Source organism: Notolepis coatsorum (genome assembly GCF_963971535.1).
Source record: "Notolepis coatsorum genome assembly, chromosome: 3".
NCBI classification, from domain to species: Eukaryota; Metazoa; Chordata; class Actinopteri; order Aulopiformes; family Paralepididae; genus Notolepis; species Notolepis coatsorum.
In genome coordinates, this window is record NC_140167.1 from 141,054,151 (window position 1) to 141,079,342 (window position 25,192).

At 43.1% G+C, this 25,192-nt stretch overlaps 1 protein-coding gene across 1 annotated transcript in view; it reads left to right on the forward strand.

Annotated features, from left to right (window-relative positions):
- Nucleotides 1–25,192, forward strand: part of mcm3ap (minichromosome maintenance complex component 3 associated protein) — a 63,560-nt gene that overhangs the window by 10,319 nt on the left and 28,049 nt on the right. The window contains exons 8-21 of the mRNA XM_084310640.1: nt 122–319; nt 2,723–2,991; nt 3,442–3,604; nt 3,984–4,144; nt 8,925–9,163; nt 9,755–10,134; nt 10,374–10,474; nt 12,722–12,853; nt 16,077–16,190; nt 20,999–21,151; nt 21,555–21,752; nt 22,710–22,778; nt 24,685–24,819; nt 24,945–25,098. Of these exons, the coding sequence (XP_084166766.1) occupies nt 122–319; nt 2,723–2,991; nt 3,442–3,604; nt 3,984–4,144; nt 8,925–9,163; nt 9,755–10,134; nt 10,374–10,474; nt 12,722–12,853; nt 16,077–16,190; nt 20,999–21,151; nt 21,555–21,752; nt 22,710–22,778; nt 24,685–24,819; nt 24,945–25,098 (2,466 nt within the window). The remainder of the gene's footprint in view (nt 1–121; nt 320–2,722; nt 2,992–3,441; nt 3,605–3,983; nt 4,145–8,924; nt 9,164–9,754; nt 10,135–10,373; nt 10,475–12,721; nt 12,854–16,076; nt 16,191–20,998; nt 21,152–21,554; nt 21,753–22,709; nt 22,779–24,684; nt 24,820–24,944; nt 25,099–25,192) is intronic.

The window sequence follows — 25,192 nt, forward strand, 5'->3', positions numbered from 1 at the left end:
TATATCACACTGAACACCAACCAACCTTCTTCAAATCCAGTCAAGAAGTTAAGTTCTAGAAAACGTTAGTTATTTTGAAAAGGGAAAATGTGTAGGAGCCCTGTGTGATGTCTGTGTCCAGGTGGATCACGTGGCAGCCATCAAAGAGTACAGCCGCTCGTCTGCTGACCAGGAGGAACCCCTCTCCCACGAACTCCGACCCCTGGCGGTTCTCAGCATGACCATGTACTACTTGGTGACCCAGATTATGGACCTGGGTCAAGACAACTACCGCGACTGGTACGACTTTGTCTGGAACAGGACCCGTGGGATCCGGAAGGTAAACCCCGCTTTTAAGGAGAACTGTCTCCCAAAAATAAAGACATTATATAATTATAACAGAGCCCCTACTGCATCCAGAATGTACTCTAAGGCATTTTCCAGACAATGTTGTAGTAGTAGTAGTTTATTGAGTCATCACACAATACAATATACACAATCATTTAACAATCTTTGATTCAGGCAGTGACTGAAAAGGTACAGACTGAAGCATAATGCTTATATATGCCTGTCCTATATTCTTAACAAAATTAAGACTCAAATAGTATTCTAAAAGAAAATAACAAAAAGATTATTATTCACATTTGTAATCTTCAAAAATAGCTATACAAACTATTTTCTTAAAAACCAAAAGCGAATTACTCATTCTTAAATGTATATCAGCATTATTCCACAAGTTAACCCCAACAACAGAAATACACCTCCTTTTAATCGCTTTCTTAGCTTTTTGAACAGTAAATTTACAAATCTCAAGTTCAAGTTTCAAGTTTCTTTATTAGTTGTCATACAGAAGTACAGAATACTTTTATACAAAATGCTTCTTTCTGTTATCTCTCTCTAATCATATTTTCTTTTATGTATTGGAAAAAAACCTTTGCACACCATCTGGGAGCAACTTTGCTTTTGCTCTGTACATTATTTGCATAATTCTATAATAAACCTAATCTTTAAATTTCATAACATGTGACTTTATAAACAGTGGATTTGTGTGGTCATAGTAGCCAGCCTTATGAAGGTTCCGAATGGCCCGCTTTTGCAGTAAGACTATCGGATTTACAGTATTTTTAAATGTCGACCCCCAAACTTCCACACAGTAAGATATGTAAGGAAGTATAAGTGAGCAGTAAATGATGTGCAAGGCGTTATAGTTTAATATATCCTTACATTTATACAAGATTGCTACTGACTTGGATATTTCCCCTTGAATATAGTTAATATGTTGTTTCCATGTTAATTTCTGATCAATAATTACCCCTAGAAATGTTATCTCAAAATCTCGTTCTATTTTTACATCACATATTTTTTACTTGATATCCCCCTCTATTTCTTTTCGATTACCAAAAACCATACATTTTGTTTTCTTAATATTGAGAGACAATTTATTAACATCAAACCAAGTTTTGAGAATTTCAAGCTATCTTTCAATATCAAACAGAAGTTCCTTTTAAATTACTTCCTGAGCAATATAAATTTGTATCGTCTGCAAAAATAACAAACTTTAACAGTTCAGTAACATTGCACATATCATTAATATAAAGTATAAAAAGTTTTGGACCCATCACAGATCCCTGGGGTACTCCACAGGTGACCTTCCTAAATCCTGACAGTGTCATTAATTTGCACACATTGCTGTCTGTTTTCCAATTAGCTCTTCAGCCAAGAGTTAGCTATACCTCGTATCCCATACTTCTCCAATTTTCTCACTAATATGCTGTGATCTATTGTATCAAAAGCCTTCTGCAGGCCAATATAAATACCAGTAGAACACTCGTCATTTTCAAATTCCTTTGTTATTTCTTCTACCATCTCCATCACTGCATATGTACCGGTAGTAGTTCTATTTTCCCTAAACCCATACTGGTGTTCACTCAATATTTTGTATTTGCCAATGAAAAGATCCAGTTCTTTCACAAATAATTTCTCTATTTTTGAAAATTGAGGAAGTAGACACTGGTCTATAATTGTCCATTTGATGCTTATCTCCATTTTTAAATATTGGAATTACCTTTGCTGATTTCATATTATTAGGAAAAACACCTCTTTGAAAAGACAGATTGCATATATAAGTCAATGGAGTTTATATCAGTTGATGTTTTGTTTTTTTAATTTACTTACAATTTCAATTATATCAATTTAATTTACCCCACAAAGGAACATTAATCAGATTATTAAACATATCTTTTTTATCCTCAGGCACAACAATTTTGCTGGCCAAAGTAGTTCCAACACCCACACAGTAGTCATTGAAATCTTCAACAATGCTTTTTACATTGTCCAAATTCAGATTTATAACTTCTATCCCGAATAATATGATTTGATTATTTTCCAGGTCTTTTGTATATTGTTTTTACTGTCTAATATTTTATTGTATTCCTTCATCTGTACTCTCATAATGGAAGTCAGTTTATTCTTATACAGCTTATATTTTCCTTCGCTTTTACTGGTTCTCAGTTGTAAATATTTCTTGTAAAGTACGTTTTTCTTTTTGCACGCCCTTTGAATAGTTGTGAATTCTTGTATCGCCAACATACTGTAGCTAAATGAGGGATACCATGCCTAGTGAAAACCCGGAGAAGAACTAGACCTCCGTAGGGTTCACCCATTTTGTAGCTGTAGCCATCGTTTATTTTTTTTTATGAATTTGCAATTCCAATAATACCTCTACTTGCATCCCTACACACAGGACATCACCCAGCAGCACCTGTGCTGCCCGCAGACGGTGTCCCTGATCGAGAAGTGCACACGCTTCCACGTGCACTGTGGTCACCACCTCTGCGAAGAGCGCATGATGTCATTCGACGCCAAGATTAACAACGAGAACATGACCAAGTGCCTGCAGAGCCTGAAGGAGATGTACCAGGACCTGGCCACGAGCCACGTCTACTGCCCCCGTGAGGCCGAGTTCCGCCAGTACAACGTGCTGGTCAAGCTCAACGACGGGGACATCCTGCGGTCAGTCTCTGGACAGGAACTCTCAGAAGCACCACTGTGGTTTTCTTCTTGTCTTTAGGGAGAGTGGAGGTAGCATGGCTGGGGAGGGGGGGGGGGGGCAGTCTCAACCACTCTAACATCTCTGGGCAGCATTGCTGAGGTAGGCAAGGGACATGGAGCAGAAAGAAGTGTGTGAATGCAGTACAATAAACACTGTCGATATATTGTTTCATACGTTAGAGGAATTTATTTGTGGTGAACCTCTCTTATTGTAATGAGCTGTATCAAATAAGGCTACATGTGAGAAACACTGGGATGGCTACAGACTTGAGATGTAGACTCTATTTTTGAAAGGGCCCCATTCTAGGTTTTTGTTAAAAAGGCTCGGATCATATACTGTATGGATCATGTATAACCTGCTTTATCACATCTTTGCTCCTGGCTCGTTGTGTATTTGTACGTCTGTTGCAGTGACGTGCAGCAGTTCCGCGACGAGGTCCGTAACTCCCCGGAGGTGAAGTTTGCGGTGCAGGTGTTTGCAGCTCTCGACAGCAACAACTTTGTGCGCTTCTTCAAGCTGGTGAAAGGAGCCTCCTACCTGGCCAGCTGCCTCCTTCACAGATACTTCAACCAGGTCAGAGCAGTTTTAGTTGGGATGAGTTGAAATAAGTCTCTTTACCTCCTTGTACGTCTGCCTTTTGCCGTCTGTCAGTAGTTAATGTTTTGAGTGAAAAGGAAAATGTTTCATTCTTTAATGTATTTGCCATATTTCTAAATAGAATCTTTAGATTTTCCTTTCTTCTTCAAACATGCATGCATTTGCAATATTGCAATTGACCTCTCTCAAACCCCACCCTCTTTTATTTATCCTCCAATCACAACTGTTGCAGACAAACTTTGTTTGTCCAAGGGAAGCAACAGTGGTGGTTTGGAGGGTCAAGAAAAGAGGACAGGGTTTGGGATCTTTTGTAACCAACGGTGCCTTTTTTTTTTTAACTTACTCTGCACTGCAGGTCAGAGCCAAGGCCCTCAGGACGCTGAACTTCGCCCACACGCAGGGCTTTCAGAAGTCCACCACCTTCCCGATGGAGGACATGGTGAGGCTGCTGATGTTCCGAGACACATCCGAGGCCACGGACTTCATCCAGCAGTATGGCCTTAACATCAGTGATGGGTTAGTAGTATTAAGCAGCATTCAAAATACCCCCTTTCATACTGCTTTAAAGGAACACGCCAGCATTATGGGAAAATGCGCTTACCGTCTTCTCCAGAGTCGGAGAAGAAGAAGATGGATACCAATGTCCTCTTTCGAAACACTGCAAGCTAATCTTGCTCAGGACTTATTATTTCCATATCCGCTTACATAAAAATGATATATAAATGTTTTTTTATTTTTTTTTAACCAAATTCTTCAATAAACTACAGAAGAAGGCTTAGTGGCATCTCTACACCTCTACCTTCATGCAAGGATCTACAAATATGCAAATTGGCAACAAGCACCCATTGATATTTACCAGGAATTCCAAATGACAAGTTCTGCACAAATAACACTCTGTATAGTCAAGGTCATGTCTCGAAGAAGAGTTAACCATAAATAACGATCTGTATAGTCAAGGTTATCTCATATAAAACTAGAGATCTCAGGGAATACGTAGATACCAACCATGTCATGCTTGGTAGCTTACCAGGAAGTGGGCTGAATACGTATTGCATCAAAGTGTAGCAAAGGCAGTAATGTATCCTTTTAATTTTAATTATGCCATGAAAATAAAGACATTTAAAGGTAGTAAATATCTGCACAAATGATCATCTATCCAACATAATTGGTACCGGCCGGGCCTACCACTACTCCTTAGATACACCTCAGGCTTTAACACAATACGATACAATTTAGATTATTGAGCCAACAATTGAATATTTAACTATCAATACAAAATTATTCCATTCAGATCAATATGATCCGATATATTGTGATCCAGTTAACATAAGCTGTTCTGGGAATCTGCTCCCACCATCTGGAAATCAGGCTTGTTTCTCCCAGTCCTCAATATTGATAATTGCATCTGTCAAAATTTGCTATTGCAAAGAGGGACCCTGAACATAGAATTAAGTAATATCTGGGTCCACCTTGCTTTGTTTGTAGGACTGCTACAAAATAATAATAAATCGCAGTAATAAGAAGGAATGGTCACCACTAGGGTTGGGTACCTTTCACATTTGAACCAGTACCAGTTCCTGGAATTCAGTATCGGTACCCAACAGTACCCTTTTTCTGTACTTAACACTATGATCGCCGCGGACGAGTTTTCACGTCATTCCTAGCCATGCTCATTCTGCCGAAGACGCCGTAACTCGTCTTTGATGTCAATATTTCAAAAATCTGTCATCAAAATCATATTTCCTTTCCGGAGCCCTGAGACACACTGCTGATCTCCTCTCAACTCTCTAGCGGTTCAAGAGCGCCATCTGGTGGCCGATCGGCAGATCGCCAACCGGAAATTAACCTTTGAACCGGTAGTGCTCATCCATATGTGGTCCGGCCACTCGCTATCGTTAGAGAGACTCCGTATTGACACAGTGAACATCGATTGGTGCAAATAACTCGAAAAAACAACATGATTTGGACGTATATACTATTATACAACCTGGAAATGGATCGGGCATTTCTCTATCCCATAATAGAAAAAATTCTGTTCCACGGTCATCTGCCAGCGGCGCGAGGAAGCCACGGTAAGATTCAGCGTTATTTTCTAACGTCTTCTATACTAACTGATCTGATGAACATATGACCCACTCTGGATGAATCATCTAACGCTGCCCACGGAATTATAAACGATCCCCCGCCCATCCGGTCATCATCAGATGATGCATAGAAACTTCTAGAACCACGTCCAGTTGAAATTTTTTATCTCGCACAGATTCCTACCAAACTGTATTTGATCATCAATATAATGCATTTAGGGCTATAAATCACGTTCTGAAGAAAGCTGCAGAAAACGATAAAAACATACTTATACTTTAGACCATATTTTAGTATGAATATGTGAATGAAAAAGTTTAACGTTGCTACACCCTGAACAATACATATAGGACATTGAATGGGCCATAATAATGGCAATTTAGCAATAGAATTTAAAAAGTTATAGCCCTGCAAAGAAGGGGAACTTCTCCATAGACAAATAGAGCTGGCGAGGGATGGTAAATTATGAATTTAACCCATGGCGATTAAAGTGTTAACTATCTCTGTAATAACAGAAAATGTAATCAATTTCAAGATTGCTATTTATTAGAACATTTTGTTTTTTTATTGTTGTAACACACCACACAAAATAAATCGCTTTATCATCATAAAATTATGTTTTAAAATGTTTAAATATCAACATTATCTGGCCATCCTAAGTATTATATGATCAAACTCCTCTGACCTCGTCTGGTCCAAAGACAAGAGAGATGGGACGGTAATACCGATGTAAAAGTACAGAGTTCGGTACCCAACCCTAGTCACCGCCAATAGCCATGTCTTATTACTTTCATATAGAATAGAATAGTAATACTTTTATTATCCCGTGGGAAATTTGACACTGCAAATCGCTCAACATTTAAACATTTAGACAGAACAGGTCACGAATTAGAATAATAAAACAAATCAAATCAAGTTGCCTAGGATAAGAGTAGAGTCAAATAGAATAAAAATTGAATAAAATATACAGCATCATAGCAGCATGGGGGAAGGGGCTGGTACAGGTAGTAAAAACAACACAAGCAGTGTAAACAAATGGGTCAATATAATTTACTATCTAACTAACTGAAATATATATTCAGAGTATTCACAGTGTCACATAAGGTGCAGTATGCATCAGGTAGTCTTATAATTTACTATCTAACTAACTGAAATATACATTATTCACAGTATCACAGTATCCACATAGGGTGCAGTAGGTAGTGTTATTGTCCTTCTTGGGTTCCTATTAGTCCTAGGTCAATGTCTGGCAGCAGTCGCTGCCCCCTGTTGTGGAGCCTGGAGGCCGCTAGTCGCGGCCTCCTGCCACTATGGAGCTGCCACTCTGTGCTCAGTGATGCAGTGAGGCACAGTGATGCATTGTATAGTCTGATGGCTGTTGGAATGAAGGACTTCCTGTGCCGTTCAGTGCTGCATTTGGGTAGTGTGAGCCTAGCGCTGAACATGCTCCTCCTGTCAGCCAAGTCTGTGTATAGTGTATAGCCTGGAGCTTAGCAAGGCTCCTCCTCTCCGCCACCCTCGCTAGGGAGTCCAGCTCCACCCCAACCACGCGACTGGCCTTCCTGACCAGCTTATCCAGCCTGGTTGTGTCCCCTGCTCTCAGTCAGCTGCCCCAGCAGGTCACAGCGTACAAGAAGGCGCCCGCCACCACCGACTGATCCTTGTACAGACATTGAAGGATCTCAGCCTTCTGAGGAAGTAGAGTCTGCTCTGGCCCTTCTTGTACAGTGCCTCTGCGTGTTTTGACCCGTTCAGTTTGTTGTCGATGTGCACACAGAGATATTTGTACACCTCAACCATGTCCACATCAACTCCCCTGATGGAAACAGGGGTCACAGGTAGGGCTGTCTTAAATACTTCGAAGCTTCGAAGCTTCGTTCGATGGCACAAGCTTCGAACATAAAAAAAAAAATCGAAGTTTAAAAAAAAAAAATTAATTTTTTTTTCAAATTCTTTTTTTTCATTTTTTTTTTTTTTTTACTTCGATTTGTGTGTGTGTGTGTGTGAACTACCCATCCCAGTTAGGACAGCCGAATCCCGTCCAATCTTTCGCCGTCGACTAAAGACTCACTTCTTCAACCATTATCTGAAATGTTAAAAAAAAAAAAAAAAAAAATCTAACCGTGACTAACCTTACTGTCATGCACTTGTCCTAATAAACTAACCTACACTGTAACACGCAACACTTTGATGAACATTGTTACTCAGCTGATAGAGTTGTACCCTTCTTGCTGTCTTGTCGTACAGAACTTGTAAGTCGCTTTGGATAAAAGCGTCAGCTAAATGACTAAATGTAAGTGTGTGTGTGTGTGTGTGTGTGTGTGTGTGTGTGTGTAGGTGTGTGTGTGTGTGCGCGCACCTTGTAGAATTCCACACATAAGAAAGAAAGATACTGGGATGAATAAACAAAATAGGAAATAAAATGTAGAAATGCATGCAATACATAAATAAATATGAATCTCCATATATGAAATATAACATTTAGATAAGGTGCTACTGAGATGTTTTGGTGAGTTCTTTGTTTTTTTGTGGAAGTTGCCCTTCTTAAAAATGCATGAACATTCACTGATAATTGGTCTGTAGTGGAGTCTACAAGGTCTACATTGCCGGACCATGTAGAATCCGGACCTTGTAGACTGACATAATTCTGTGCATAGTTTAGTCTACACAGGCCATATTTCAAATAATCAAAATCTTACTTCATTCATCTTAAACATTCTTGATTTGGGGGATTGGTAGTTCCCATGAAATCTGAAGTTGTTCAAACGACAACAGCGATCCACCTTGAATTAAATCACACAGCCGAGTGAAACCTTGTTGGATGCGTCACAGTCACGAAAGGGGCTACTTAATTAATTAATCCAACCCACTTTATTTATAGAGCACATTTAAAAACAACAAAGTTTACGAAAGTGCTGTACAAGTCCCACAACATAAGATACATTTTTTTTTTTTTTTTTTTTTTTCTCTCTCGAAGCTTCGAATTAAAATCGAAGCTCGGCCCCGAAGCTTCGATTGCCAAAAAAAGCTTCGAAGGTCAGCCCTAGTCACAGGTGCACTCCTCCTCCTCCCCAGCTCCACAACCAGTTCCTTGGTCTTCGCCACATTTAGCTGCAGGTGGTTTTTATCGCACCATGTGACGATATTCAGCAAAGACAGTGTTTCTGGTTCTGATTGATGTACCGTAACCCCCGCCTGCAACCCCCGCCTGCAGCTTGGTGGAGTTGAGCCGGGCAGCCTACCAGGAGCCGGAGCTGTCCCTGTCCCAGAGGAAGTCTGAGGCCATCGCGGGGAAGAAGATGGTGCTAATCGGAGAGGTGGTAAACGGAGGCCCCCTCCCCAACCCTCCCCAGCACATGCCCGTCTGCAGCTTTGACTCCCACAACAAGTTCCGGGGAGAGAGTTCGCTAGCCGAGGCCACTCCCAGCCTCTTCAGGACCGCAGCAGTGGCAGGTATGGTCTTCCTTCAGTCTGAAATCAGTCAATAAAATAAAAAACACAGAAACCAAATACATTATCCACCACATACAATATTGTTCAAAGGCTTGGACTGGAGACTCTTGTCCCCAGGGGGGGGATTCCTTCTCACAGCACTGTACTCATCAGACAACGGCACATACGACGACATATCAAACGGCACACAGTAACAGCATACAATAACAGACAGCAGTATACACACCTGTTCCGTGAGGCCTTTTGTGAAGGCATCTATGGCTAAGAGGGCCTTCTGTACCTGCGCCTGGAGGGCAGTAGGGTAAGGTAGTAATTGGGCGGGTGTGTGATGTCATGTTCTATTGAGGTCGCAATGTGTTGGGTGTCCTGGCGGTGTTGTTGGTTATGTGTCAGTTTGGCTCTTTTAGTAACGGATAGTAAGTTAAAGAAGCAGGTGGAACAATACAGTAGGATGTGCTGAATACAGAGGAGACGGGAGTCACTCACTCACTCATGGTTAGCCACTCTGCCCCTAGCAGCGACTTACAGCATGGCACTTTGCACAAGACCAGTTCAATCCATGCGGCAACGTTTTGCGTCTATGCTTCACAGTTTCAGCTTTTCCCTTGAAGCCAGAGGTCATGGCCCAGCCAGAGGTCATGGCCCAGCCAGAGGTCATGGCCCAGCCAGAGGTCATGGCCCAGCCAGAGGTCATGGCCCAGCCAGAGGTCATGGCCCAGCCAGAGGTCATGGCCCAGCCAGATGTCATGGCCCAGCCAGAGACGGAGCCACAACTGCAGATGGAGCCGGCCATGCTGTGGGCAGAGCCCCAGGCCGGCCCTGAGCCTGCAGCGGCGGTGGCCACAGACGAGACGGGGGAGCCCAGCGAGGCACCCAGGGGTCCAGAGCAGCTCTTCCAGCCTATCGTCCAGCCCCAGCCCGTCAAACCCCCCTCACCGCCACCCAAACCTCAGCCTGTCTACAGAGATGAGGTAAGGAGGACCTCTGAACGGTGTAGTATGTCAATCCATATGGTTTTGTTTAGGGTCAAAGTGAAATGACAAGAGAAATGCTGGAGAAGAAGAAGAAACCAAAAGTCATTCTATCCTATTCACCTGCTCTCTTTCACTGCTAGCAGTCATGTACATGAGTCATACACGCCGATCTCTTGGGAGAGCTATTCAATGAACAAACACAGTATTATATTGAAATATTGAGTTCTCTGTTGTAGGACATTCTGGCAGAGGTGGAGAGTTTGGTGGATGAGGTGGTTGAGGCAGCGGTGAGTGAAGTGACCAGCGACGCTGCCAGCTATGCCACAACAGCTCTCCTGTGAGTGACACCACTTTAATTTGATTTATTACATAATTTTTTAGACCGCAGGAAGTCAAGAGAATGAGGCAGAGCAGGAGAGACGTTTCGGGTGGGGGTTCCTCGGCCACCACACTGTCTCTGGTCACTAAGTTGCACCACATTGACTTTTACGTTGGCAGTTCATGCATTATGCCATAATCTAGATGACTGAACAATTCTTTTTTTTTTTATCCACTTTTTCTCCCATTTTCTATATTTTTCTCCCATCCCAATTTCGTATCATCCAATTCAACCCTCCCCTGTCACGAACGCTGTTTCTTGCCTCCCACAAGCCGGCTGCAATGTGGACTAAGTCATACATAGCACAAGTCCCCTCCGGTACTTGAGGTAACAGCAGTCGCATCTTTTCACCTGCGCAGCTCGATCTCTCAGTGGCGAGGAGTAACGCGTGGGAGGCTCACGCTGCCCCGACACTTCCTGATTCTACTGCGCAGGCGCACCAACCGACCTGTAGGAGTCGCTGTCCACAACGCCCGATCCCCACCCATCAGTTTCCCACCCCCTAATACGGCCAATGTGTATTAGTATGAACGACCAGCTAAACTGAAAGCAATGTGGAGCGCTGGGCTCGAACAGGCGAGCCCAGCGTCTCCGCATTCGTGGCGAGCGCCGTGCCCACTACGCCACGTAGCCGCCCCGATGACTGAACAATTCTTTATAAAATTATTTTTATTAATAATATTTTTATGCTGTTTAAACTTTAATCATCAAAAATTGTAAAATGATTGACACAGCTTCTGAGCTACATACTGTAGCAAATCTCCATTTGTTGGTATGTGTTCAGCTGACACTGTTGACATTTTGCCCATTACGCAAAGAATACGCACACACTGCTCCGGGAATTCTGAGTATTTTTGCAGTTTAGGCTCCCATCTTATTAGACAAAATATTTAATTTCCACAACAAGCTTTACATTTAGAATAGAAATACTTGAATCATCCCGAGGGAAATTTGGCACTACAAATCGCTCACGACATTTACGAAAAAACCCAACAGAATCCAGAAGGACTCGAATACAATGGAGCTGAATTTCTCTCTTAAATGCATGGGTTAGGGTCAGGCTTGGGTTAAAAATGATTGTTGAAAGATAAAAAAAAAAATGCAATTCATGGTTAGAAAATAATTGGTAATAGGGCTGCAACTAATGACTATTTTGGTAGTCGACTAATCTGTCGAAATTTTTTTCGACTAATCTGAAAAACAATTACCGTACTTTTCTGACTATAAGCCGCAGCTTTTTCCCCCATTTTTCGACCCTGCGGCTTATATAACGGTGCGGCTTATATGTGGACAAAACCCGAAAATCGAAATATTGCTTTTTTTACTGCATTGAAATGTTATTTATCTGTTCCCTTATTTGCTAAACTTAATACAACTTGTAAATGAGTTAATGTTATTTGTCCGACAGTATTGTGTCCCAATGGGAGTCATTCTCTGTAGAGGTGGGAACTTAAAGCTCAATATAAGAACGGCCATGCACCACCACTCACAGAATCGAGAAAGAGCAATCAATCTGTCAATCCTTTCCGTGTCCGGGCCGGGTGAGGTTTCCCGTGTTGAGTTAAATGAAGCCGCAGGCTCCACTCCTTACATATGGTAATTAAACATTAAAAACACATGCGGCTTATAGTCCAGTGCGGCTTTGTACACATCATTCAATTTAGCTGCTGCGGCTTATAGTCGGGTGCGGCTTATAGTGCGAAAAGTACGGTATATACATTTTTTTATTTATTTATTTTTTTTGCACTACCTATCTTTGTGAAAGTGGCTTCTCAGCTCTGGTCCAGCTGAAGACGGAGCAGAGGAACAGATTGGACATTGAGCATGACCTCAGAGTTGCTTTGAGACTCTTGTCAGGACCAAACAACATCCCCAGTTATCCCATTAGTTCCCCCAAACTTACTGTCGGTCTGTTATGTTAAGCTAAGAAGTCTTCAGCTGGCTGGACCAGAGCTGAGAAGCCACTTTCACAAAGATAGGTAGTGCAAAAAAATATATATATAATAATAATAATCTTTTTTTTTTAATGACTAATCGACGCAACAATTTCTCGTCAACGATTTTTTATAATCGACATTGTCGATTATGTCGACTAATCGTTGCAGCCCTAATGATTTAGCCTATTCTGCTCAGCTGGCATTTGGACAGGGGGCCTTGTCCAGGGCTATGTAGCTGAAAGATGGTGGTGTTGTTTTTGACTTGCAGAGAGAGCAGTGGCCAGATAGAGGTGCTAGTGAGCGAGGTGGTGGGACAGCTGCTCCATGAGATGTCCACTGAGGAGGTCCGACTGGAAGAGGAGCGCATCACTGAGGAGAAGCGCAAGCTGGAAGAAGCCAGGTCAGATCTCTGAAACTCTTAACGAAAAGACGGAATGAATCTCATTAAAGAATTTGTACACAATTTGGAATCTATAAAACATTTTCCAAGCTCTGACACAAAGTAATGTCATGAGAAATGCTAGTGCAAGTCAAATGGTTATTAAAATTTTTTCTCTGAACCTCATGTACAAGCTGTTACGAAGGATCAGATTAAACCGAGTATATATATTTATTTGTTGATATATATTGAATAGTATTTGTATATCGTTTGATATCCCTTGTATATTCCTTGTACATATACACGGAATATCCCTTTAGCCTACTATAGCCCATAATAGTTCATTCTCCTATTGGACAAAGGACCAGGCGCCAGGGGACCAGCCCCTGGAGTCAAGTTCAAAGTTACCGACAAGACATGTCTGTACTAGCCCCGGCCCTGCCCAGGGATACGGCGACAGAAATGAGAGTGGCACTATTTGTTCACCGTGCATATAAATATGGCGTAAGTGAATACAGAGGCACTTAGTCAGAAACTTAGTAACCAACGTGAAGCCTCACCCACGATACGACGTGCGGTGAAGTATGGCCTGTTTGGCCCCAGAATAGCATTGAGACCGCGTGCGAATTAATAACTGAATTGTCAGAGTTTGGCACTGTACCGTCGAGTGCGACGTATTTCTATTAAGTCAATAATAGTCTATTGTGTATGGTGCATCGTGCGGTTAGAGTTCTAAAGTGACCAGCATCTCCAACGCTTCCTCGTGTTAGCTAGATTCTTATCCAGGCTGGGCCGACCACATGGCGCTTTCATCCGAGGAGATCTAGGCGAGGACCGAATGGACATGTACACTGGATTACCTACCCGACGTCTGCATAGCCCTGTGCGGCTGGAATATATATTTGCTTTGGTACTGTGATTTGTGGAGCGGATAATCGCCGACGCCTGTGAGTGTTGGATTTACCCCCGAGAGGAGTCAAGGTCGAGTCGGCGCTCAGAGAGCCTGAGGCCGCCTAGCTTTCTTCACTGTGGAGCTACAGCCTACAAGAGAACCAAGCTGTATTCGTCTGCGGATCAAGAGTCTATCGCACTGTCTTCTGTACTCGAAATCTCCCTAGATATCGTTGACCAGACGTTCTACTACCGACAGCTCTCCTACCCCCCCTGCCGGCTTACAACCGGGAGGACCCCTTCCAGTATATCCCGCTATATCATTAAGTGTACCATAGATATAATTCCCTAAGAGCCAGGTTGTATACTTGCCTCCTGCGTAACCAGAGAATGGACATTCAGTGTTGATTTGCCTACGAATACTCATTTGCCTTACAAGTGCAATCAAATGTAATATAAGTATCATATGTACCTTTTGCTCCATTAAATACTTGATTAATACCTTTGACTGGAACCGATTTCATTGTGGGAAGTGTTCATCATATTCATATATTGTGTACTGTATGGCCAGTAGTTAAAGTACATAAAGCGGTAGTGGTTTAATGATACCATACTTATCAATACAGTCAGGGAATTGTACCCCTCAGTTACACAAGCCATTCCATTTATTCTTTATAATAAGTAAAGGAACGGCTTAAATATATTAATTTTGTGATTTTGAAAGAAATTATTTAATTGCACGAAAACCCTTTTTGGTCAATGTCATCTTTTTTGCAAAACCTATGCTTATGTGAAATACACACATAATTTAGTGTCATCTTCATGGCTGTCATTCTCTGCTGCAGTGAGCATCAGAGCTGGATCAGGAGCTTTAGTGTTTAATGCCCTCCAATACCGTTAGACCGTTACTGTCTTTAAAGAAATATGTATTATTATAATAATAATAATAATAATAATAATAATAATAATAATAATAATAATAATAATAATAATAATAATAATAATAAATAAAAACTCAGGATATTCTGATGTACCGGTAAGTGTTTGAATAGGCTATGGTAAAGCAAAAACATGTTGTTGGTAGGGGTGTAACGGTACACAGAAGCCACGGTTCGGTACGTACCTCGGTTTTGGGGTCACGGCTCACGGCTCGGTACGAGTTCGGTACAACAGGAAAATTATATTTATTATATATTTATAATTATTATAATTAAATCTAATTTTTTATTGAGTTATACTTAGTTCCATCTAGGATTGCCACAGTAGTCGGTGGCTTCCTGAACACAGAATGCCACCAGTATCGCTGAGTAAATTAATTGCCTACCGCCCCCACCCCCCACCAGTGTATGTTTTTTAAGTTTCGCTTTCACTTCTATAGTAGATTTAGGGGAGGGAGGGGCAGGTGGGAGGGGCAGGAGACTGAGAGAAAGTAGGGAAGGGGAAAGGGAGGTGGTAGGTTGGAGAAGGGTGGTTATGGGTAGGGAAGGTTATATGCTTGGGAGAAAAGGTAGGTTCTATAATATTTTGGATTTAAACACTGCAGCAGCTTGACTGGAGAGGAGCTCAGAGGACTATTCCAGATCAGCAAAAGTATGTTTTTCTCGGATCAGCTGTGAGCGGAAAGTAGCGCGGAAGAAAGTTTGTGTGTGTGTCTTTCCATTGGTTAACATTATTAGGCGGACAAGAAAAGGATGAACATTTTCAGCCTATTGTAATGACCCTACTGTGGGGAGGGGAGAAACAGCCCAGTGCAGAATGCGTGGTTGTTCATTTGTTCTGTCCGCTTGTCATCATGCCTTTACAAGTTTCAACGTTTTATTCATCATCTAAATGTGGCAATACAAGCTTGATATTCAACGTTAAAGATCAAAGTAAGCCACTATAAAGTAAAGATATTGAGCATACATTTGTGCAACCCTACCTAGTGTAGTATGAGACGTATTCGTCGTATGGCTTGATGTACCGACCCATGATGTCCGTATCGTCTACTGTGCGTATTCTTCGCGGGACAAATACAAGTACCGTTACACCCCTAGTTGTTGGACATTGCATGGTTTCATCCAAACTGTCCCTGGAGACTTCTGGAGCCAAAACATAATCTTTTTCTACAAACCGTAAAGACAGTTTCTGCAAACAGTAAATTAACTATTACCTGTATCTAGGAGGCTGGTGAAAGCAAAACTACAATGTGAACACTTTCTGAACGTCATAAGAGGGGGTCTTGCTTTGTGATGAACAAGACTTCTGAACCCTACTTTTTCAACTGTTAGTAGGGATGAGACGAGTACACCAACATCTCATCAATTGCGTCTCTCTCTCTCTCTCTCTCTCTCTCTCTCTCTCTCTCTCTCAGGAGGAGGCAGGAGCACGAGGCCATTGTGTCCCAGTTCAGCTTCTCCCTCTGCACAGAGCTGGTCCAGGAGGTTCTGGACCAGTGCATCGAGGAGACGGCCGCCTCTCAGATCCAGTAAGCCCCAGAACCCCCTAACCGAGCCAGACCAAGCCCCAGAACCCCCTAACCGAGCCAGACCAAGCCCCAGAACCCCCTAACCGAGCCAGACCAAGCCCCAGAACCCCCTAACCGAGCCACACAAACCAAGTCATACACTCTGCCCAGCAGCACATTAAATGTCACTTTAAAGCCCACTTAGCTATTGCATTTGCTGCTATTTGGTGTTGTGGTCTGATGAGTGTGTTGGAGTTGAGACAGGGGAGGGGTTACTCTCACTGACCACATCTCTGGCTGGCTCTAATAAGAGAGGTCTGGATGTGGGAATAACTAATATGTATAATAAGTTACTACATCTTTTTTTTAACCACTTTTTCTCCCAATTTTTTCTATTTTTCTCCCATCCCAATTTTCGTATTATCCAATTATTTCCTCCCCCGTCTTGAACATTACTAGACTATGCCTCCCACTGGTCGGCTGTAGTGAGGACAGAAGCCTTGCATCACGTGTCCCCTCCGGTACACGAGGAGGCAGCCTGTCTCATCTTTTCACCGCAGCAGCTCGAACTCGGTGGCGAGGAGTAACGCGTGGGAGGCTCACGCTGCCCCCACTACTTCCTGTTTCCCACCCTCTAACACTTGCCAATTGTATTAGTATGAACGACCGGCCAGCCGGTAGCAACGCCGAGAGCTGGGCTCGAACCCAGCGTCTCCTGCGTGAGTGGCGAGCGCCTTGCCCACTGTGCCAATCAGCCGCCCTAATAAGTTACTACATCTTGAAATATTTCACTCTTTGTTTCTTTTAATGTTGATGATTATGCCTTACAGCTAAGGAAAACCCCAAATTCACTATCTGAGAACATTTTAATATTACATAATAAGACCAATACATTTGTTTTAAAATATATTACAGAAATGTTGGCCTACTGAAAATTATATGCTTGGTCGGGGCTCCTTTTGCATAAATCAATGCGGTGTGGCGTGGAGGCAAACAATATACTTCCTCAGTGTTCTAATTTATTGAGATGCACGTGTGTGTGTGTGTATATATATATATATATATAATCTATATATATATCCACCCTGTCACTCAGCACCGGCGCCCCGCAGGGTTGCGTACTCAGCCCATTACTGTACACCCTGCTCACACATGACTGTTCCCCCTCCTACCCCTCCAATTACATCATCAAGTTCGCAGACAATACCACAGTTGTGGGTCTCATAACAAACAACAATGAGTCTGCCTACAGGAGGGAGGTGGAAGACCTTACAGCCTGGTGTGACAACAACAACCTGGCGCTCAACATAAAGAAAACAAGAGAGATCATAGTGGATTTCAGAAGATCAAGGCCCGACCACTCCCCTCTGCTCATCAACAACGAGGTAGTGGAGAGGGTCACTGAGTTCAAGTTCCTCTCAGTGTGAGTGAGACCCTGTCCTGGAGCACCAACACCGCCTCAGTGATCGGGAAAGCTCAGCAATGCCTATACTACCTAAGGAAGCTGAAGCAGGCTGGCCTGCCACGAAATCTCCTTGTCAACTTTTATCATTGTGCGGTTGAGAGTGTGCTGACCTACGGTGTTTCTGTGTGGTTCTCCAGCTGCACAAAGGCAGAGCAAGAGGCTCTTCAGAGGGTGGTGAAGGCGGCAGGCAGGATCGTCGGGACTCCTCTACCAAACATCACCTCCGTCTTCACCTCCCGCTGCCTCCACCGCTCCAAGTGTATTATCAAGGACCAGTCTCACCCAGCACATCACCTCTTTCAGCTCCTTCCCTCAGGGAGGAGATACCGGTCCATACATGCGAAGAGTTCAAGACTTATGAACAGCTTTTTCCCCCAAGCAGTCAGACTGTTAAACTCTCATTGACTGTCCCCTCACGTGCACCATGCACTTACCTGGACTTGATAACCACTATGTTACCGCTCATCATGCACTTTATTATTTAAAATATTCTGTTATATGTACAGTGTTATGTGTTTCATGTATGTATATATTGTACTACGGTCTGTGGGAGCTCCCCTGAAATTTCGTTGTATACTTGTGTGCAATGACAATTAAAAGTCTATTCTATTACCTACACAATTCAGAGATATCGTTTCCCCCTCTTTTAGAATTAATTACCTCTTTCGGTGAGCTATCCGGATACACAATTAACTGGACAAAGAGTGACTTTATGCCTCTTTCTGACACCTTCACTCCCGGTTTCCTGGAAAATCTCCCATTCAAATTGGCAAAAGATCGCCTCACCTATCTTGGTCTGACCATACCCAAAGATCCTAAATTAATATTTAAATTGAACTTTGCCGACTATGTTTCTTTTTTTTAAACTTTGACCAGTCACCTGGTTCTTTTAGCGTTTATCGCTTTTTCTTCGCATTCATACTTGGTCAAGTTCGACCGACAGAAGCAGGCTGAAAGGGTTCAGATGGGGGGGAAAGACACTCTGGGAAAGGCACGGCTGCCGTCCGGGATTCGAACGCGCTCAGCCCCAGATCCGCGCGAGCGCGGTTGTCCACGGCGCTGAAATAGCACTCGCGGTACGTGGTGAGCTACTGGAGCTCCCCTGCCGACTATGTTTCAAGGCTAAAACAATGCATTGGAAAGTGCTACCCCTCTCCATGATAGGCCGCATAAACTCTGTCAAGATGGTTTCTCTCCCCAGATTCCTATACCTTTGTCAAAATCTTCCCATCTTTCTCACAAAGTCTTTTTTCAAGGAACTGGACTCTGTAATTCTGTCTTACATCTAGAATTATAAGAATCACAGAATCTCAAAAATGCACTTGCAAAAACCTAAATCTGAGGGAGGGAGGGAGGGAGGGAGGGAGGGCTGGCCTTGCCAGTATTTAGGCACTACTACTGGGCTGCCAATGTAAGGGCTCTGATGTACTGGCGGCAGGGGACAACAGGTGAATTGACTCCTGGGGCCCCCTTGTGGCTGAGAATGGAGGCTAATTCCCTTATTAACTCATCCTTGCCAGCTATGCTATTTGTCAAACCAGGGGTACCTGGGATCTTAAGAAGCTTGAAACTAAGTTTTGTCGTGGAAAACTCTGTCAGAATTTTAAATCAAATCAGGGGTGCTTTGAGCCTACCAGATGTTTCTATCCATGCACCAATCTGTTTTAATCACACTTTTTCGGCTCCATGGACAGACGGGGGCTACCTTGCCTGGAGTGGGAAGGGGCTAGCTTCCATTAAGGACTTATACATAGACGGTCACTTTGCATCCTTCGATCTACTAAAGAGGTAGTTTGAGTTGCCCGGCACCAACTGGCTCAGATTTTTACAAGTCAGAAATTATGTTGGATCCAAAGTTCAGGCTTTCGAAGAGCTCCCAATTGAACATTCTTTCTTTGATATATTGCTGAGCCCTCCCCACTCCAAGCACCTCATCTCTAGGTTTGTGTGTCTGTTTGACAACTGTAATATGGCCTCTACTGAGAAGATTAAAGAACAATGGCAGGAGGAACTCGGTATTGATCTATCTGATATTATATGGGATAGGAGTCTGTCTATAGTACAACTTGGCTCAGTCAATAGTAGACACCAGCTGATCCAATTTAAAGTTGTGCATCGTCTCCACTACTCCAAGCATAGATTGCACAAGATCTACCCCTCTGTTTCACCTCTGTGCGACAGGTGCCAGGTATCAGAGGGTACACTTTCTCATGCCTTCTGGTTTTGCCCTTCACTAACAGGATTCTGGGCCAAAATATTTGACTGGTACTCTAAGGCCTACAAGATAACTATACAGCCGGGGGCAGAGCTCGCCATCTTCGGCTGCTCTGAGTCCTCTCTGAGCTTTCCTACAGCTGTACAACAATCTTTGACACTGGGGACAACGGTTGCTAAAAAACAAATACTGATGGAGTGGAAGTCCTCCTCAGCACCTTCTTTCCAACTGTGGATGGCGGACATGACCTCTGTCATACGGATGGAGAGACTAAGGTTCCTGAGAACCGATTCACTTAAAAGGTTTTCAAAAATCTGGGACCCGTTCTTAGCCTATCTCGATGAGGCTAGAGGCGGCAGCTGATTCGCCCGTCTGATCTCACTGTCCCCCTATGAGGGACCCCAAACACAATATTTCTCAGTCATGTATGGCTGGTAACCGTGTTGTAATAGCAAATGTAAAAAATTTGTTATTATTTTTTTTTCTTTTCTTTAATGCATTTTTTTTACTTTCACTGTCTGAGTGTGTCTGTATGTCATGTTGGTATACTGTTTGTCATGTTTGTACAATGTTCTGAAAAATGTAAAATAAAATATATAAAAAAAAAAAAAAAAGTCTATTATATATATATATATATATACTGGATAACCATTTGTGAGCTGTAATATAAATGTATTTTTTATTTGGGAAGTCCTATAACGGTAAAGATGGCCGGAACAATGGCACTACTTGCCTCTAGCCGAACAGTATGTGGATACAATGATTTAAAGAACCTTAGATACTTCAGCCAGAAAAATGTTATTGTGGAATGTCAGTTGTGGAAGATGCTTTTCATCAGCTTCAGATGTATCTATTACAGGAAGCTGATTGACTATCTGAAATGGTTTGCTTATGTTGACAGCCAGGAGGATAGTTTCTCAATGTACATTTTCTTTCTTTCTTTCTTTCTTTCTTTCTTTCTTTCTTTCTTTCTTTCTTTCTTTCTTTCTTTCTTTCTTTCTTTCTTTCTTTCTTTCTTTCTTTCTTTCTTTCTTTCTTTCTTTCTTTCTTTCTTTCTTTCTTTCTCTCTCTGTCTTCCTTTTTAAATGTCTCTCTCCTGGCAGTTCCACAGTGCTGCTCTAAATGTCTGCTTTGTCTCCTCCTTGCCAGGGAGGAGCTGAAGGACAAAGCTGAGCAGGTAGAGCGCTGCTCGCAGCAGGTGTGCGCCAGCCTGATGGAGGATACCATGGACATGGACGTCACCCTATTGGTGGAAGGCATCCTGGAGGCGGAGCTACAGCGCATCCACAAGTACATCAAAAGGTAGGCAAGAGTAAAGATGGGGAACGTTAACACGAATGTTGACCAGTAGTAGAGGTTTGGTTTATAAAAATGATAGGTGTTTGGAATCTCTCTCTCTTTCTGTCTGCGTCTCATTTATTTCTCTACCTTCTTTTCCTGCTCTTTAGATTTTGAGATAGAGATGGAGAACTTGCATATCCATGTCTTACATTACAGGTTCAAAATACACTAAAAACATAATCACCAGTCGCATCTCCTACCGATATATAGTTGCACATACAGAGTTATCTCTGATAAAATGCACCCAACTGGCTCATATCTAATACTTTTTTGGATACATTGAATGATATAGAATAATATTGCATGATGGCGTTGCACGATGCATCACACATGCCTCTGCTGACGCCTCTTCTCTGGCTCTCAGGTGGCGTGACGTGGTGGAGGTGCGCCGGCAGCTCAAGAGACAGATGAGGGGCTTCCCTGCGGCACCTTGCTGCGTGGATCCCCGCTTCAAGCTGAAGGCCCTGGCCCCCAGCGCCCCGCCTCAGCCCTCTCTGGCAGACCTGGCCCGCGGCCTGGTCAACCTGGGCAACGCTGGCTCCTTGGCCCTCTCCAGCACCAGGTATCTCCACCGCTAGCCCAGCCCTCCCAAGCAACCGAAACCGGCTACCTTAACCTTATATTGCATTACCTTAACTTACCGTACTGTACCATACACTTACCTTATCCTTAACCTTACTTTAACTTACCCTACCTTACACTTTCACTTAACCTTCCTTCACTTACAATAAAATGTACACTTAAATTTACACTTACACTTGCCTTATCTTTACCATAACCATACCTTACCTTACCAGATAGGCAGAGTTATTTTTATTAAATTTTTTTTATTATCTTTTTTTCCCCTCCTTTTTTCCGATTTTTTTCTCCCATCCCACTGTTAGTCGTTATGCCAATTCCCAACCCCCTTCCTGGTTGTTGCGCACTCCCCCCTACTGTTGGTCCGGGAGGCCGGAGACTGTCACATGCTTTCCTCCGACGCATGTGCAGCCAGCCGGCAGCCAGCCGGCAGCCAGCCTGGCAGCGCAGATTCTCACCGGGAGAGTGTAACGTGTGGAAGGTCACACTACCTCCCTCCAGATCCTACCCTCGCTGTGCAGGCGCCCCGACCGAACTGTAGGGGTCGCTGTCCACAACGCCCAGGACCCACCCATCAGCTTTCCCACCCCTAACACTGCCAATTGTGTTAGTATGAACGACCAGCCAAGCTGATGGCAACGCCGAGAGCTGGATTCGAACCCAGCGTCTCCAGCGTTGATGGCGAGCGCCTTGCCCACTACACCACCTAGCCGCCCATAGGCAGAGTTATTAAACAGCTTATCAGATTGATCTGATCCATTTAATTCCATTGAAAAGACACTTGGACCAGTGTTTCGGCTTTTGATATGTTAGATGCAGACTTTGCTGGCATATTGTTGGTAGTTTGTCGATTGTATCATAATTCTTGCATGGCAGAATTGGCAGTTTTATACTCTACTGGGACCTTGCTAATGCTCTTGTTTTCTATTTTTGTCCTCAGGTTGCTGAAAATGAGACGGGAAGCAATCCATAAGATGAGAGTCCACTACTACTATCAGCGGTTGTTGGAGTAAGTATTACTGTTACATACAATAGTGTCACATCAGTTTTCTATTCTGGCTGTTGAGAAGCATTTTGACTAGGGTTTAACGATTAAAGGGCTAGTTTGGGTTTTTGAACATGAACTCATTCAGCGCCATACCCGAGTAAGGTCGGGTTATCTTCTGGCCGCCTCAGATCTACTCCTATCCAAGCTCCCGGAGGGTCATCAAAGAGAAGCCGCCTATTCTCAGTCCTTGCCCCACAATGGTGGAATGAACTACCCATCCCAGTTAGGACAGCCGAATCCCGTCCAATCTTTCGCCGTCGACTAAAGACTCACTTCTTCAACCATTATCTGAAATGATAAAAAAAAAAAAAAAAAATCTAACCCCGACTAACCTTACTGTCATGCACTTGTCCTAATAAACTAACCTACACTGTAACACGCAACACTTTGATGAACATTGTTACTCAGCTGATAGAGTTATACCCTTCTTGCTGTCTTGTCGCACAGAATTTGTAAGTCGCTTTGGATAAAAGCGTCAGCTAAATGACTAAATGTAAATGTAAATGTATCTCGCCAGCGGTTGAGTGTCATACCAGAGTATAGTCGGGTTTTGCCCGTTTTTTATTCGATTTTTTTTATTCATTACAGGCTCACGGACCTCAGTGTTACCATTGGAAACCTTATTTCACACTGTGTGTCACATCTAATGTCGTCCGGGTGGAGAATTTAGATCAAGCAAAGTAAATCGCTTCATCCGAGCACTTTGAAACGCGTTCAGCACACTTGAGGCATATCTTGTGCCACTTCATGTCAGGGACCCGATGGACATCAATACTGGAAATCGCGATCAGACAATTGGTATATTCTTTTTGGAATAACCCCGATCAAAGGTAAGGACTATCTGACGTCAATTCCAGCTTGATCCTACAATGATTTCATATCGATCCAGCCGATCAACGTATGTAGTATTCCAAACAAATGCCATTGCTGGCGATCAAAGCATCAAAAAACGACCCCCCCTTTCATGCATTCATGATGAAACATAATACCTATTATATATTGATTTGAAAATAGTAACGTGTCCAGGCGAGCAACGCGGAAGCCTTTAGCAAAATTCACATATCGCTCCATAACGCAGTTACCAGGAATGAGCCAGGATCACTCTGAAACTATACAATATTCACCACGGTATAACACGCGAACATATACATGACATTTTTTTCTTTTTTACATGTTGGACGAGGGATAGTTACTGTCAAATGAGCCATAGTATTGTCTCCATAGCTATAATATAGAATATAGATATAGCCCTGCAAACACTGCGACGCACAGTGAAAATCCCTATATTTTAAAGCGTGGCCCATTGAGTACAAGGATGGATAAAACGGCTGGCCGTGAATGAGTTAAGTTGTATCAGGAAGCTTTAGACGGGCAGCAAATAGGGATTCAGGTGTCACAAAACGACAAAAAAAGGTTTAATCCACACCACACCTTGCAGGCAAAGGGTTACCCATTTCCAACCCAAAACCACGTCCCTCCAGCATTTTGAAACGGCTGATAGGCAGTGTTTCCTGTGAACCAGCTCCGGCGCGTAGTAATGCACCAACCTTTTTCAAGAAACAAAAAAGTGCCAAGAGATGGCAGAATCAGAAATGCTGGAGGACAGTGGTTTTGTGTTGGAAATGGGTAACCCTTTTGCCTGCATGTTGTGATGTGGATTACAAGAACCCGTTTGCTTTCCGGTTTGCTCGGAACCCGGCCAGAACTCTGACCATGGGACTCTCTGTAAGTCATACAACACATACAACCAAGTAGAATTGTATTAATTATTTATTTATTAATTTCATAAATTCTGTGTGACTATCAACCAACTGATGTCAGTTTTCCACATTGTGAAGCATTTCTTAAGAAAGTTGTTGTCTCTCAGTGCGTCCGTGTGGGCACCGTTGGACCTGCCGGCGCTGGTGGCGGAGAACATCCCCAATGCGCCAGACAGGATCTTCTGGAAAGCTGCGCTCCTCTTACCCAGCGACCACGAGAGTGTAGCCAGCCTAGCAGACAGGTAATATGACACATCCAGTACGACAAATGGTAAAGAACAACGCCACGCAAGCGAAATTTCCCAACGTGGGAGAATAAAGTCTAGCATTTTGAATTTGAGTCTGGATCACTGTGTGCTGTGTTCAGGGTGCTGTCGGACTGGCTGGAGGTGAAACTCTGCGGAGGCGAGAGGTCGGAGGTCAGTGAGAAGCAGCCAGAAGGTACGCTGCAGAGTCTCTGCGTCACAAACGCACTCCAGGAGAATGGACGGCGCATGCACAAAGTCCACATCAGTGTCAAGGTTTGGACTGGGTCATTTTTGGAATAACGACTCAATGTTGTATATTATGTGACACCGCTCAGACCCTCATAACCTTCCCCTGGACGTCCTGCCA